This window comes from Stenella coeruleoalba (assembly GCF_951394435.1).
Source record: "Stenella coeruleoalba genome assembly, chromosome: 1".
Lineage (NCBI taxonomy): Eukaryota > Metazoa > Chordata > Mammalia > Artiodactyla > Delphinidae > Stenella > Stenella coeruleoalba.
In genome coordinates this window covers 68685810-68700275 of record NC_137169.1, presented here as the reverse complement: position 1 = coordinate 68700275, position 14466 = coordinate 68685810, and the positions used below count along the sequence as shown (strand labels likewise).

At 35.4% G+C, this 14466-nt stretch overlaps 1 protein-coding gene across 3 annotated transcripts in view; it reads left to right on the top strand.

Moving 5' to 3' along the window:
• Positions 1-806: 806 nt before the first annotated feature.
• Positions 807-14466, top strand: part of ADGRL4 (adhesion G protein-coupled receptor L4) — a 121913-nt gene continuing 108253 nt past the window's right edge. For all 3 annotated transcript variants that reach the window (XM_079940531.1, XM_079940529.1, XM_079940530.1), the window contains exons 1-2: positions 807-1263; positions 2613-2762. In XM_079940531.1, coding sequence (XP_079796657.1) covers positions 1242-1263; positions 2613-2762 — 172 coding nt within the window. In that variant the 5' untranslated portion in view covers positions 807-1241. The remainder of the gene's footprint in view (positions 1264-2612; positions 2763-14466) is intronic.

Here is a 14466-nt window from a genome sequence, read left to right as displayed (position 1 = left end):
GCGTACTCTCTGTGCAAAGTAGATTCTTAGCAGATGTTTGTTCAATTAAACAGAACGTATATGAAATGTGACAAAGGTGTGCCCAACTGTTTTTAGGTGCAATGACTTGTGTCAGTGACACAAACATCCGTTATTTCTTTTCTTTAAATCAGCTTTATTGAGGTATAATTTCCATGTGATAAAAGGCACAATTTTAAGAGATGAGTTCTGCCAAATGCATGCATTTAGGTAACCAGCCTCCCAATCAAAATGAATAGTATTCCCATTACCCCACGTTTCCCTCTGTGTCTTTCTGCAGTGAATCCTCACTCCCCACTCCAACCTCAAGTAACCACTGGTCTACTTTCTGTCTTATAGATCAGCCTTGCCTGCCAGTTATTTTAAATCTTTACACTAAAAATGTTTCCGTGTTTCAACCTGAACGATCCGTATCTATGTAATCAACTCATATGTAGTAACATGAAAGGAAAGCTATACACGATGCACCAGGTGTTCTGGGGAGGGCGCTGGTGAGGAGAGAGGTAAATTTTAGTTGAAAGTGGAAAACAGCATCTTGTACTTTATAGCCATTTAATTCTCGACACTTGGCTTTTCTGTTTGCTTGTTTTTTACTCAGTCATTTTAGACACGATTCTAACCTGTAGGCTCTGTAGGCAAGACAGAGTATCTTTATTCTACACTCTGGAACGCTGAGTCCCCATAAGGTGCGGCCTCAGTGCTGGAAACCAAGGCCCTGTTGTTTGGATCCAAGTTTCCAGCCTACTTCTGGGCCCAGAGTTCTTTAGGGAAACGTGTTACTGAAGGAAAAAAAAAAAAAAAGCTGTGTCCCGGAATTGAGGTTGTAGGAAGGACCCCTGATAGGCAGTTCGGCAGGTTCTCTCGGGGCGGGGTACGCTCCACTGAACTCCGGAACGCATTGTCTTTGAGGGCGACACCCTGAACGCTGCCCGCGGGAAGGGGACAGAATCCCCCCGAGGGGTGCGCGGAGCGCAGCGGGCCGGCAGCCCCGAGGCCAGGGGTGAGGTCAGGGTGGCCTGGGGGCCGGGCCCGGACGTGGCCTGCAGACTCAGCGCTGCACGAGCGCACTCACACAAAAGAGGCCGGAAAGTGGCGGGAGGAAGCGGGCGCGTCACGGGGGCCGCAGCCGGGAGCCTGGCGCGCCCGCCCCGCCGCGTCCCAGGTACACGGCCCGCTCGCCCCGCCGCTCCGCCACCGCCACCGCCACGACCGCGGCGCCGCCAATGAGACTCCTTCCGCTCCTAGGTGAGTGCCCGCGCCCCGGTCGCCCGGCTGCCCCGGGCCGGCACCTGTAGGGAATAGGCTATTTCCAAGGTGGAACTCACGTGCCGAGTGCATTTGACCAAGACTCCAGGGGGAATTGACACAGTCCTTCTCAGGATGTTTTTCTCTTTGGCCTTTCAACTCTGGAGTTCGATATTCAGTACCCAGGGACCAAGTCATCTTTTTATTCCTGCTGACAAAGTCCTCAAAGTCCCAGACTTTGACCTTTCTTCTGATCTTCCCCCAAGACATTTGGGAAATCCAAACCATTAACACTTGTGGGAGGTTTCCTGGCCTTTCAAGGGGACTGCTGGCCCAGACTTTGGGTTCCTTTAAAATACCATTTCGATGATACTGTGCGGAAAGAAAATAAATCACATCTTTGAAGCCGAATTAATTCTGGTTTAGACAGTATATACAGCCCTATGTGAGGCTAGGATTTAGAAATGAATGTTTAAGAATCTCTTGTTACCAGATGAGGACAATTTATCTCGGATGACTGTTTTCAGAGTTATGACTTGCGTGATTCAAAACTGTCCATCCCAAGCGTGTTTGTCTTCAGAAGGCCTAGGACAACAATAAAAAAGGAACGTCCTACCCTTTTCCTTATCGTTTCCTAACAGCCCACATAATACCATTGCCAACTTTGTTTTCAAAAACTCTGAAATAAAGGCTTGTTCTCTCTTATGCTGCATGTTATTGGTCATGTTTGTCTGGTGTTCCATTTCTGGAAGATCGATCTTTGACCAGTATGTTGAGTTGATTTTTTTCCCCTCTAATGGGAGAAAATGTAAAAGAAACTTTATTATGGAAAAGGCAGAATTTTAAAAGATAATTAGAACACAGAAAAAAAAAATTGCATTTGTCCTCCTGAATGGTATGATATGTTTCTCTTCATCTTAAAATAACACAGATTTGACTTTGAAAAGACACAAATACTCAGTTCACCTTGACTTCTTTCTGCACAGAATCATTCCCAGGGGAGAGATATTACTTTACAATCATGTAGCTACCTTTAAAAGTATCTCACCTCAAGGTGAAGCGTCCAGTGATGTAAGAATGCTGTTTTCTTTATAAAGCCAGGTTGCTTACTACATTTTAGCTTGGTTGAGGTTTACTTGATAAACACTGAGACTGAAGAAAAACGTTACATTTTTTTACTCACTTGGTCATGTCCTGTTATTTACCTAAATCCTCCTTTGGGAAATTCTCATAATGCATTTATCTAAATGGAAAGAAAGAAGGATAGTAATGTGTATGTCATCTAACTCAACAGTGGGAGAAGGTTTTTCTTTTTCTTTTTGAAAAGGTGTATTCTCTATTTTCTTTAGTGGGTTTTTCCACTTTGCTGAATTGTTGCTACACTCAGAATTGTACCAGGACACCTTGTCTCCCAAATGCAAAATGTGAAATACGGAATGGAGCTGAAGGCTGCTATTGCAACATTGGATTTTCAGGAAATGGTGTCACAATTTGTGAAGGTAGACAATCTTTATTACCTCTTTTGGAGTATATTGTAAGATTAAATTCTGATATGACTGCTTTTTTCTTATCGAGAAGTTAAGTTGTCTTACTTTATACTGTTTGGTTTCATGCTATTGATAAAAAAGCTTAATTAACGAAACGATAAGTTTAAACTTCCCAGGTCAAAATTTATACTTGATTATGGACTTTTGATGACTCCATGCATATCTTATTTTGGGTAAAGATTGCCCTTGAACTTAAGCTGGAAAACTAGGTTCTGAGAGCAGAGTCAATACCTTCAGGAACAGAAGAACAGAGAATTCATGAAGTCCAGGCTATATCCGCATGTGTTGCCCTCAGATACCCTCCTTAGTACTTGCCTATCTAAATTTGAGAATACCATTAAGAGATTCGAGGTTTTCTCCTGCATACCCTGGATATATACCCTGGAGAGAGAGAGAGAGAGAGAAAGAAAATTTTAAAATATATTCTTTTCTGAAAAAGTAGATCCCATTTATGGAACTTTAGACTAGAGCCCAGAGCAAGAATGCCAGGAAAGTTCCTTCTAGGCTACAATTTAGCCCATTGACTTGATGAACAGAACACTATCCCATAATCAAATTTAAGTGATTTCTTGCCTGTGGTCTCCATCACCACCATGCCTCTTCTTTCCTCAAGCTTCACCCAGTCTTTATTCTTTCTTTCATTTTTAGTAGAATCTAGTTTAACTAGGTCAATAGAACAACATTCTATGTAGGAGAGAGCGAGGAAAAAAAAAGTTCCAAGCTATATAAATTAGTTTTAAAATATAATTAAATGGAAGCCTCAGACTCGAACTGTGTGGTATTACACTCCTAAATGTATTTAAGATAACATGGACTTTTTCTAATTAAGCCAGGATATTGTACATTGTTAATATTGCATGTGTTTGCTTATAGCATAAACAAGTTGTGTCTCATGATTCAATTTGATAGGCTCTTAAAAAAGATTAAATATGCAGTATATAGTAAGACCAGACCTTATCACAATTAGTTTAATGCTTAAAAATGTGGAGCAAAGCTACAGTTGCTTAATGGTGCATTATTAGATCAGGCATTTCTGCTTGTACATACAGCCGGGATTTGTAATTTACTATTCTACAAGCACTACAAAATTCTTTCCATAAATAGTCTTAGATTTTTATTGTGTATTTAATTGAATGGCATTATGGCAAGTTGATAGTTGAGTGACCTTCAAAATATGGCATCAAACACATTAGTGCACTTTTCCACTAATCATTACAAATTGTACCAGAGTACTTCATAAGCAGTGTTGCCTTTTTGTTATTTAGATACTTTTCAAGTGTCATGATTACCATCATTAACATCAATAATTTTTCACAATTTGGACCTTCAGCATCCAAGCAGTTCATAATCATGTTTTTAATGATTTCTTTTAAAAACACCTCTTCCATTATCCAATGCAATTGTTTTTCCCCCTGCTGTTTAGTCAATAGTCAGCTGAAGGGCAGAAAATATTTTCTGTTGAAAATAAAAATATTTCAAGAGCTTTGGCCCTGAAATTTCTTTTCACACAGAACACAGTTTGTAATGGGAATTTTTTTTCTTTTCAAGTTCTTCTTAAATTCCCTTCTTATTTGAAGAATGGTACATGTACACTTGTGTTAATATTCACAATCTGAGGTTTATAATATCCTCTTGAAACTGTTCAAACAGTGGTTTTCATCTTTTTCACATTTTATTAATCCACTGACAAATTTGGGACACTTTTTTCAGTAAATATATTTAATATGATTTTTGGAATCAAAACATTGTGTTTTCAACTGCTGACTCGTCTAGGTTATATTTTGGGTTTGAAGACTCTTGTTGGCTTTTTTCATCTCTAAGGAGATTCCCCATCTTTCCTTATCTTTCTCTAAGATTGTTAGTAGGTCTCTAAGAAATCACTGGACAGAATTTTTGTTACAGAAGATGCCTGCTTCTTGAGGAGTGAAAATTGTTGTTTTTTGGCATCATTAACATCATCTTCATCATCTTCATAAAATCTGGCTCCCTCCAAGGCATGCCAAATAAATGTCATGATAATAACCCAACCTTACTCAATGTATTCTGTTCCAAGAGCTAGTTTTGAACAAGTTATTTAGACTTTGGATTACGTGGTCCCACAGAAACAAGTTTTAATAGTAGTGAATTTATTTCACTTAATTATCTTTTTATTGAACAAGTATTTGTTGAGCACTTTCATCATCATCATTATCATTATCACGATCATCATCAGGATAGTTAAGCTGTATTGTTCACTTAGTCCAAGATATTAATTAGCACAACATCTTCATCCATTATTATTCCCATTTTATCTATAAGGAAATACAGTGTTAAGAAGGTAAGTGAAAATCTCAAGTGACACAACAAATAAGTAGTGGAGCCAAGATTTGAGCCCAAGTCTGTCTAATTCCAGTGCCTGTATTATTACTCACTGTGTTTGACCATAAGGCCTCTGCTTAACAGATACTGCTATGCCCTTGGGTTAAAATAATCAATAAGAATTGACCTTGATTTCTAATATATCTGAGGACAGTTACAGAACTATGTTAATAATTTGATACAATGTTATAAAAGAGGTAAGTTTGAGGTGTGCAGTCAACAGCAAGGAAGTTTTCCAAGTAGAGGTGACATTTATGCTCAGAATTGAGAATAAATAGATTTTATTAAGACGAACAAAGTGACAGAGAGAAGTCAGGCAAAAGGAATCAGCAGTAACAAAGGCCTAGAAGTTGAACATGTGTGTTTTTTTTTTTAAGGAGCTCCAAGTATTTCATGCTGGATATATATCACAGGTATCTTAGTTGAGGGGTCAATGGCAATTAAGTCAAGATGTCAAAGGTATGGACTTTATTCTGTTAACAAAAGAAAGCCTTTGGCAGGTATTAAGTAGCTGAGTTACATGATAGATTGTATGTATTAGAAAGATAACCCCATTAGGTAGAATAAGAATGGATTAGCAAGGGTCAACTCACAAAGACCATTTACCCAACCTGTAAAACCAATAGTACAGTTCATTATACTTTATGCTCCATCTACCCAATGTACTTTAATCTTCATATCAAGCAGTTGAAATAAAAACTACAGATGCTGTCTTTTACTTACAAACAGTATTATTACTGGTTATAACTAGCTTCTGTTGAACTCCACACTACAGCCTTTTGCATATGAGAGAAGCAGGACTCTGAAAGCTTAAGTGAGTTCCCCAGTGTCCCAGGCTAAAGTGATAAAGTTAGGACTCAAACCCTGGAATCTCAGCCTTCTCTAAATTACCAAAAATGTCAGCGTATTACCAGTCACCTGGTAATTAGTTTAGTACAGATTTTTAAACCAAATTGGTGGAACAGTATCATTTTAATAGGAATGTATTTATTACCACTTTATTGAGGTATTAATGGGAATTTATTACATACTTATCTTTATGCTGACATGTAAGTGTATTTTAAGATAGGAGGTGAAAAAGTGTGGAGAAATTTGGGGGTACCTTTAAAGGCTTTTGAAATTGTTGATGATGTTTAACTATAAAATGTAGGTTATTTTAGTTCTTTAAACATATATTACTATTGCCGTTCCTTATGGCTCTCAGTACATTTTTGACTACCTTCTAGTGCACAGTAGTTACAAATATAGGAAGTTAAAGATCCCTCCTCCCCTAAGTAATTATGAAAGTGTTAAAAAAGGGAAGGAAGGTTAGAAGGGCTGAAAGAATCTTTGGCTACACCTAAAACACTATATTGCTTGAGTTGGAATAAACTGAGCTGTGAGAAGCAAGAAGCAGGAACCAGTGGAAGGATGCAGTGCATTGCATGTTTGGGTGTAAGGATGGGGGGTGGTGAGAAAATAGTCTCCCTACTCTCATATCAGCACATTAAGTGGGGCTGTTTTTTGGGAAGTTTCATGGAATGAGAATGGGTAGGAGGAAAACAACTGCCCCAGGTAAGGAGAGGAATGGTCAGGAAGGATGTAATTGACTACCAGTACGCATGTATAAAAATCTTTTCAGAGCTTGAGACATGCCTATTATGCCTATTATGAACAACATCACAAGCACTTTACAGAAAATAATGAAGTCTTGGTGCCTGACTCAGGGAGACATACTGTATGATTAAAAAGTTTTTCATTATTATCTAATAACCATACGTATGCTTGTAAAATTCAACTGGAAGAATATCATAATAAACTAGAGAGCAGTATGAAGCTGGTAAAGGTAAAGAGAACAGTGTCACAGTAGCTATCTAAAGAGCAGAATGTGAGAGAAATATTAATTAAAATAGTCCACTAGCATGAATCTGCCCAGGATAAAATAGAAGTGTTGAGGACATGTGATTGCTTCCATAACAGTTTTTTCTTTAGTAATAAAGAGGATGCTCATCAAAATGGGCAAACCAATAGTCATCAGAACAGACGCAAAGCATACAAAATGTGTATGTCATGAATATACACATCGTTAACACAATTAGATATACTATCTAAACTATGTCCTACAAGTAATAACTGTAGCTGTAAATATTTAACAAAATGATAATATCCGTAATAGAAATGTGAACAGAAAAAGAACTCTTATGTACTCTTCTTTGCATCACATCTCAATGATATTTCATATTTAATAATGATATATACGTATAGTCAAAGCTATATAACATACATATACCTTTTCACTTTTATGAGGTATAGTCACATTCTGTATGTGAATGATTTTTCAGAACAAACATGCCAGAATAACAAACTAATTGGTATCACCCATTTCTCACTCAAGTAAATATCATTGTCTAAGATGGTTTAATTATGAAAATGATACTACCAGTGCTTAAAATTTTATTAGAACTCTTACTTTATAATTTATATGTGTAATATAATAAATTAAATTTAAATAAATTATTTAAGTATATATATATATATATTTTTTTTTTTTTTTCCTGTCCTCAATGACAATGAGATTTTGAGAGTGGATTTAATCTTCAGAAACAGCTAAGAGAAACTTTTAACCAAATCTGATGGGTGAAGTGGAAGATTAATTGCCAAAATGGTTTTAAGAAAATGGTGTGTGGTTATAAAGTAATATGAGATGAAATATTTTTCATGAGTAGCATGGAACAAAGATAGTTTTTTAAGTTTTGAACTGTTTTGATATTGCATATAATAGCGAGATCACTAGAATAAATGTACTGACTTTCAAGTTGTTAATTCTCATTGGGATGCTTAAGTTCTGTTATTTGCTTAAAGATAGTTGTATTATTTTCACGCATTCATTTCATAAGCATTATCTGTTCTTTATGAATCCGATTCCAAAGGGCATTGTTAATATCTCTAGCTCTAAAAGTAACAAAGATAAACCCAACACATTGTTGAACTAGATTCTAAGTGTATACCAGCTTACTTAGAAATATTTTTGTTAATACAAATATTTTATGAAATAAACCTTACATTGTAGGCCAAAAATGTCATAAAATGTATCAGTGCATTTTGGCGAACATGTCAAGCATTTTCTTATATGATAAACATCATCATTACCTTTTTAAAACATCATCATTACCTTTACTTATTTCAACAATTGGAATATTCATTTTGGCCCTGTCATTTTTGAAACCTATTCTAGCTTTGAAAATTTAGAATATGGTACCCTTAATAATTCAACATACCAACATTTTATTTCTGTTACCAAAAAAGATGGTCCATCAGTTTAGTTCTGTCATGATGTGGCAAATTAAATAGTCTGGTTACCAAAGTTAGTCTATTTATTGAGTGAGACAGTTGGAACAAAAACAAGGAAAGTTAAAGTTTATAATCATCTTTAAATTGTACTGATATTTAACTTCTGTGGAGTTACATACCCAGAAGATAGAGTGCATCAAAACTGCCTGGATCAGGTCCCTCTAGAAAAGCGATTTTTCACAGCAGCTTCTAAATCTTTTTTGTCTTAAGGCTGCAAATGGGTATCTTTTGAATATTTGTTTTCATTTCTCATCTGGCATCATCAGCTCTCCTAGTAGTTCATCTACAACTTTTCTTATCCTTTTACATTTATTACATTTTGTGGTATTGAAACTTAGGAGTACAGAATTGAGTAGCAGCCAGGGCTAGCATTTTCTTTAATTTTTCCCTTTCTCTCTCTCTTTTTCTCTCTGCCTCCCTCTCTATGTCTTTTTCTCTTTTCTTCTTGTTCCAGTCCATAGAAGGAGGTGTCTTCTGGTTTTTAAGGAATATTTAAGGAATATTTGAAGATTTAGAAATCTATGTCTTAATAACATTACATCCACATCTTCCTTCATATGTAATATGTTACTAAAAACCCTTGAGGAAGCAAAATTTCTTTTGTAAAACAAGTGTATTTTTACATACGCCAGAGGAATTTCCTAGGAAAATGAATACTAATACAAACTTGAAAAAGTATGAACTCTAACATGCTTCTAGATAGCTGTGTATCAAATTTTTTTAAAGTGAGGTACATATTTCCTTGGGCCTTCTTGTACTGAATGGAAACTGTAACCTGTTTAAAAACTGATAGTCTAAATTAACCCAAGGCTTACATTCCAGGATGCATGATTTCTGTGAACTTCATCCAAATAAATAAAATACCTTTGCCAATTTCAGAAATTCTTTTCCTTGTAACTAGAAATATGACCTCTTTCGTCTGTTGACAAGAAGGGGTACACAATAGAGAGAACAAACTCAAGCACAATAATTAAGTAGAACCTCCTCAAAACAATCTACTCTATAAGATTACAAATTCTTTTACCATATAAAAAGAGAAAAATAAAAGAATAAACCATTATAGAAACCATCTTTAAGCTAGTGTTTTATTTTTAAAAAGAAAAAGAAAAAAGAACTTGTGCCATTTGAGTTTTGCTGATCAGCTCCACAGTTTTAAAACTAAAAACTTCTCCATATCTCCTCCCTCTATTTGTATAGCTGATTCACTTTGTTATAAAGCAGAAACTAACACACCATTGTAAAGCAATTATAGTCCAATAACAATGTTAAAAAGCTAAAAACTAAAAACTTCTCTTATCTAACTTGACAAGGTCATTTTTTGCAGACTAAGTTTCAGGAATCATTTTTCTAAGTCATCCTGTTTTATGTTTATTTCACTGGACAGATATGACAATGAATGAGATACAAACTAAGAAGTATCCTGAGCTCTTAAAGAAAAGTTTAATATGAATATATGATTTTGGATTTTCCCAACTAATCTATAATGAAACGTGAAAATGTTTCTTCATGTAGAAGTCTCATTTATTTTTGATTACTTTTTAATCAGTATTATCTACATGGATTCATTGCATATTTAGAATCAGAAAAGTAATATCAGATAACTAATGGCACAGAGAATCAAACAGAAATAGTAAAAATCAACACAGAACTTCTGAGTTCTAATATCAATAATCAAAAATACTTACTCAAATTTCTGTGTTAAATCAATCCTAGATAAGACTTACTATCTGATTTGACATTATCAGAGTGATGGGGTTTTTTTTTCAAGTGAAGACTATCAATTTGTTTTTACTGTAGGCTAAAATGTTGATTCATCATATATATATATTTATATATACGTCATATAATATGTGTTGCTGATGATAAAGCATCAATAGCAATAAAATTGGATATCATTTTTCTAGCATTAGTTTTCATTTTTTGCATGCAAAGTGAACATGGCAGTTGTACCATCTTATATTTTATGTTCAGTCATATCTTTAGGAACTGCTAGGAAATTTAAATTAAGTGAAAATTGTGCTCTAAATGTGGAATTTTCAGACATTTTAAACCTCTGTTGCTTTTCAAGAAAATATTGGCATAAAGAAGAACAAAGGAATTTGGAGATAGCACCTTTAACACCATAAAGTGACTCAATGAGTCTCAATTTTTTCACTTTGCTTATTAAAATTCTATTATTTTGTCAATATTTTAAGATTGCTAACTTCATTTTGCAAAATTGATGATATTTCTTTTGTTGTTGGAATGTCAATTTTCTACAGTCCCAGTTTTAATAGGTCATTAGCATACTTCATAGCCAACTCCCAGTTATTTTGGAAGCAAATTAACCAGTCTTCTGATTATCCATTTTTGCATTATTTCTCTTCATCCTTACTTAGTCTCTTTAATGCTTAAATAAGGAACTTCAGATTTACAGCTTATTCACAAAAAAAGAATAATAATATTGATATTAATTTGAGTGCTTTCTCTGAGCTACCATCTATTCTAAGCACTTTACATGAATTTGTAAATTTAATCCTCATAACAACTCTGAAGTAAAAGCTAGTATTATTCTCAATTTATAGGTTAAATAATTTTCCCAGAGAAAGTACCTTCAAACAGTCTTCTCATATGATCCTCAAACTACTATGTGAATTAAGTCTGCAAATAATGAAATTGAATCTCATTAAGAAAAAAATGAATTATTTTGGTTCTACCCCTCCTACCTCAATTCTGCTTTTTTTGGTGCTACATTATCAAAACAACTGATAAAAAGAAAAAAAAATGTGTGGTGTGTATATTTATCATACCTTAGGAATAAGTACAGGAAGTTAAAACTATTTACAAGTTTTAATAGCTTGATGAAAATCATAGGCCAGGAACAATTGTTTAACTCCTGCTTATCTATCTCTTTCAAGCCCAGTGAATTATTGAAAATAAAATCAGTGAAATCAAAGGAGGCTCATGAGACATCTACAAATTAAGAGTGAACTTCTCAAAATGGAATCCAGTGCTACGAATGGGGGTAGTTCAATGTACACAGAGAAGGCTTCAGTGAAGATGGTGTCTTTTCCCTGTGGTGGTCATATTCTTTACCCTTCCCAGAAAGGGAGTGGAAATCTAAGTGATTGGTTGAGACATTATTTTCCTAAAACTGTACAGATTGGTCTCCCTATTTCCCATTGGTGTTTGCTCCCAAATAAAGCCAAGAAAATACTCTCAAAGGAAACTTTGTCATCTGCCTGTCATCACTTAAGGTGAAAATTAATACCACCTTTCTGCCCACTCCCCATCTATGCTACCTGGAATAATGCCTGAAACTTGCCCCACCCATGTATGCAGCAAACCCAGAACTCTTGCACTAAAGAGGTTGTAATTGTCAGGCAAAACCTGGGTCATGGTACCTGTGATAATCAACATTGTTCTTTAGTTATAAACATAAGGGTCTTTTAAGGATAACCAGTCATTGGAGAAAAGCCAAAAATACAAACACAAAGATGAATAAATAGAACTGGCCTGAAAAAGTTACTTTCTAGGGAGAGAAAGTTTGAAGGAAAAACTCTAGTTGATACCCTCAAAGAGATTCTCAAAAATTTTGCATCCTAACAAACAAAACAAATAGAATAGGCTTCTGTGTGTGAAAGAGCTATTATACCAGAAAAAATACTTTCTTCTTTGGTATATCCCATAACCTTTGTGCTACTCAATTCCTTGTACCTCCTTTATCCTTTTATTCATCTCCTTTTGTAGAAATCCATCAAGACAATAAACTGGTAAAATTGTCAGTAATGCAAGCAATTCTTAAAAATCACCAGAAGATTGAGACTAAAGTCTCTATTCCTGGGTTTTCTCTCCTATGAAAATGATCACACACCGAACAGGGAAACTACAAATTTCAAATTTTCTTACACATCAGTAGAAGATACCCCTGGACTGCATAAGTCAGGATATTCTTAAGTTCATCAGCTGAGCACAATCCCCCTTTTTATAATAACCCAATTTCACCCCCTTGTGATCTTTTCCATTATCTCTGCCTACAGCTCTCCCAAATTCCTCCCCTAGTTTATCTCAAAGGTAAAACAGGGTAGTCAATGTGTCTTTTGACCCTAATTCCATGATTTGCTGGTAATTTTTCACATTATAATGTCACTAATATGGGGATAGAGCCCACACTTGGTACCCAGGAATAGTGCATTGTTGTTGAAGAACCTCTGCTCCATTTGATTGAACTCAAACTTTGTTTTTGACTTACTTATAAATTCTGTGGTTATAATATTGTAATTATCTGCAATTTCCAACCTATGTTGTTTGTTTTCCCTGAGTAATTTCCTGAATTCACTGGCTAATACTCTTGAGAGTTCATACAAAAAGATCTATTTTTCTCCTCCAATAAAATATATTTATCTTCTGATCTATGTTACTCCCAAATTGAGGCAATAACGTGCAATAAAGCAGCAGAAAAATAATACCCAGAGACTGCAGAACTAAAAGGCAAAGATGGAAAATACGAGAGCAACATGGAGAACCTAATATTCATCTAATAGAAGTCTTATTAAAGTAGGATCAGACAAGATTTAGCAAAGGAAATAACAAAAGATATAAGACAATTTCCCATAGCTTAAGAAACACCTGAGTCTTCAGTTAAAAGAGCCCTCTAATATTCAACTGTCTTTTGCATAATATGTTTGTGCCTTGCTTCTCAGCTTATGTTTAAGGAATACCTATTGATATCATGCAATAAAAGAAGAGTATAGTTTACTTCATAACCTGTCATTTTTATTTATACATTCAAAATGTTTATTACCTTTGTGTACCTAAATAATAGAATATATAGACTTCTTCATTCCTGTAGCATAGGTGAAAACCTTCTCAAATCATGGGGACAGAGTAAGAAAAAGTACTTTTCAAGACGACAGTTGAGTGACTCTTACCATCAGGAGAGTGAATAGATGCGAAGCAGCCAAAAATCAACAATGACCACTACAAGAAGAGTTTCTATCAATCCTCTGGGCCTCCATGTCTACATTCATCTACTTTCATTTAACCCTTTTCTGAGACTAATTCTAGTTTAAGAAAGGAGGGGTATATTTTAGAAATACTGTGATATTACCCCATCATCTAAAAAAATAAAATAATTACTACACCAAAGTCTTATCTTCCAGGTGCCCATTATTGGATCCCTTTCTTACATCCTTGTATCTCAATAACTGGGAGCAGCCCTGTAATTTGAATCCTCCTAGTATGCCATGCCCGAGTAATTAAATTCTCTGGTATCTGATAATAAATTCTCATATGACTGTGATGAGGTCTCCAAGCTTGTTATGTATATTCTAGTCCTGTTCAGCTGGGACTGTTATGGTAATGGTTATTAATGTCTCTCTCAGCTTTAAAATTCTTTGACTCTGTTATTGTGAGACTTTTATTTGGACTGTAGTCAATATACAGTTCATCTACTTTTTGGGTAACTAATGGATTTTCGGCTCAATTTAAAACATGAAAATGAAACAGATATGGATTTTGGTCTCTTGCCTCTAAACTCAGTGCACTTTCCACTCTACTACCCTTCTTTTTACTGCGATCTCTGGAGCTGGCATGACCAATGCAGGTGAGGCTTTCATCTACTGCTTGTGCTACCTTCTCCCTATTCATGGCCATAACACCATCATGATATTCTTTTCTGCTGAACCAGGATGTGACCTCAAAGTTCTTCTCCAGGCAGATGTTACAAATCAGTAGAGGCAGGCACATAAATAAAACTTATTTTCCATTATTTCCATTATTGTTTTCTCTGGTGATTTCCTCCTTTGAAAGGAACTTCTGGACGAATCTTCAGTGAACCCCCTGTATTAGAGTGCTAAAAAGTAAGGTATTACATAGAAAATGATCAGCAGGAGAAGTGCTATATCAGAGTCACCTGAATCATAAAAAAAGGAACAAGAAGGCTATAAACCTTGATTTTTATATTTGCTCCCCTCTGGGAAAGGTTTAG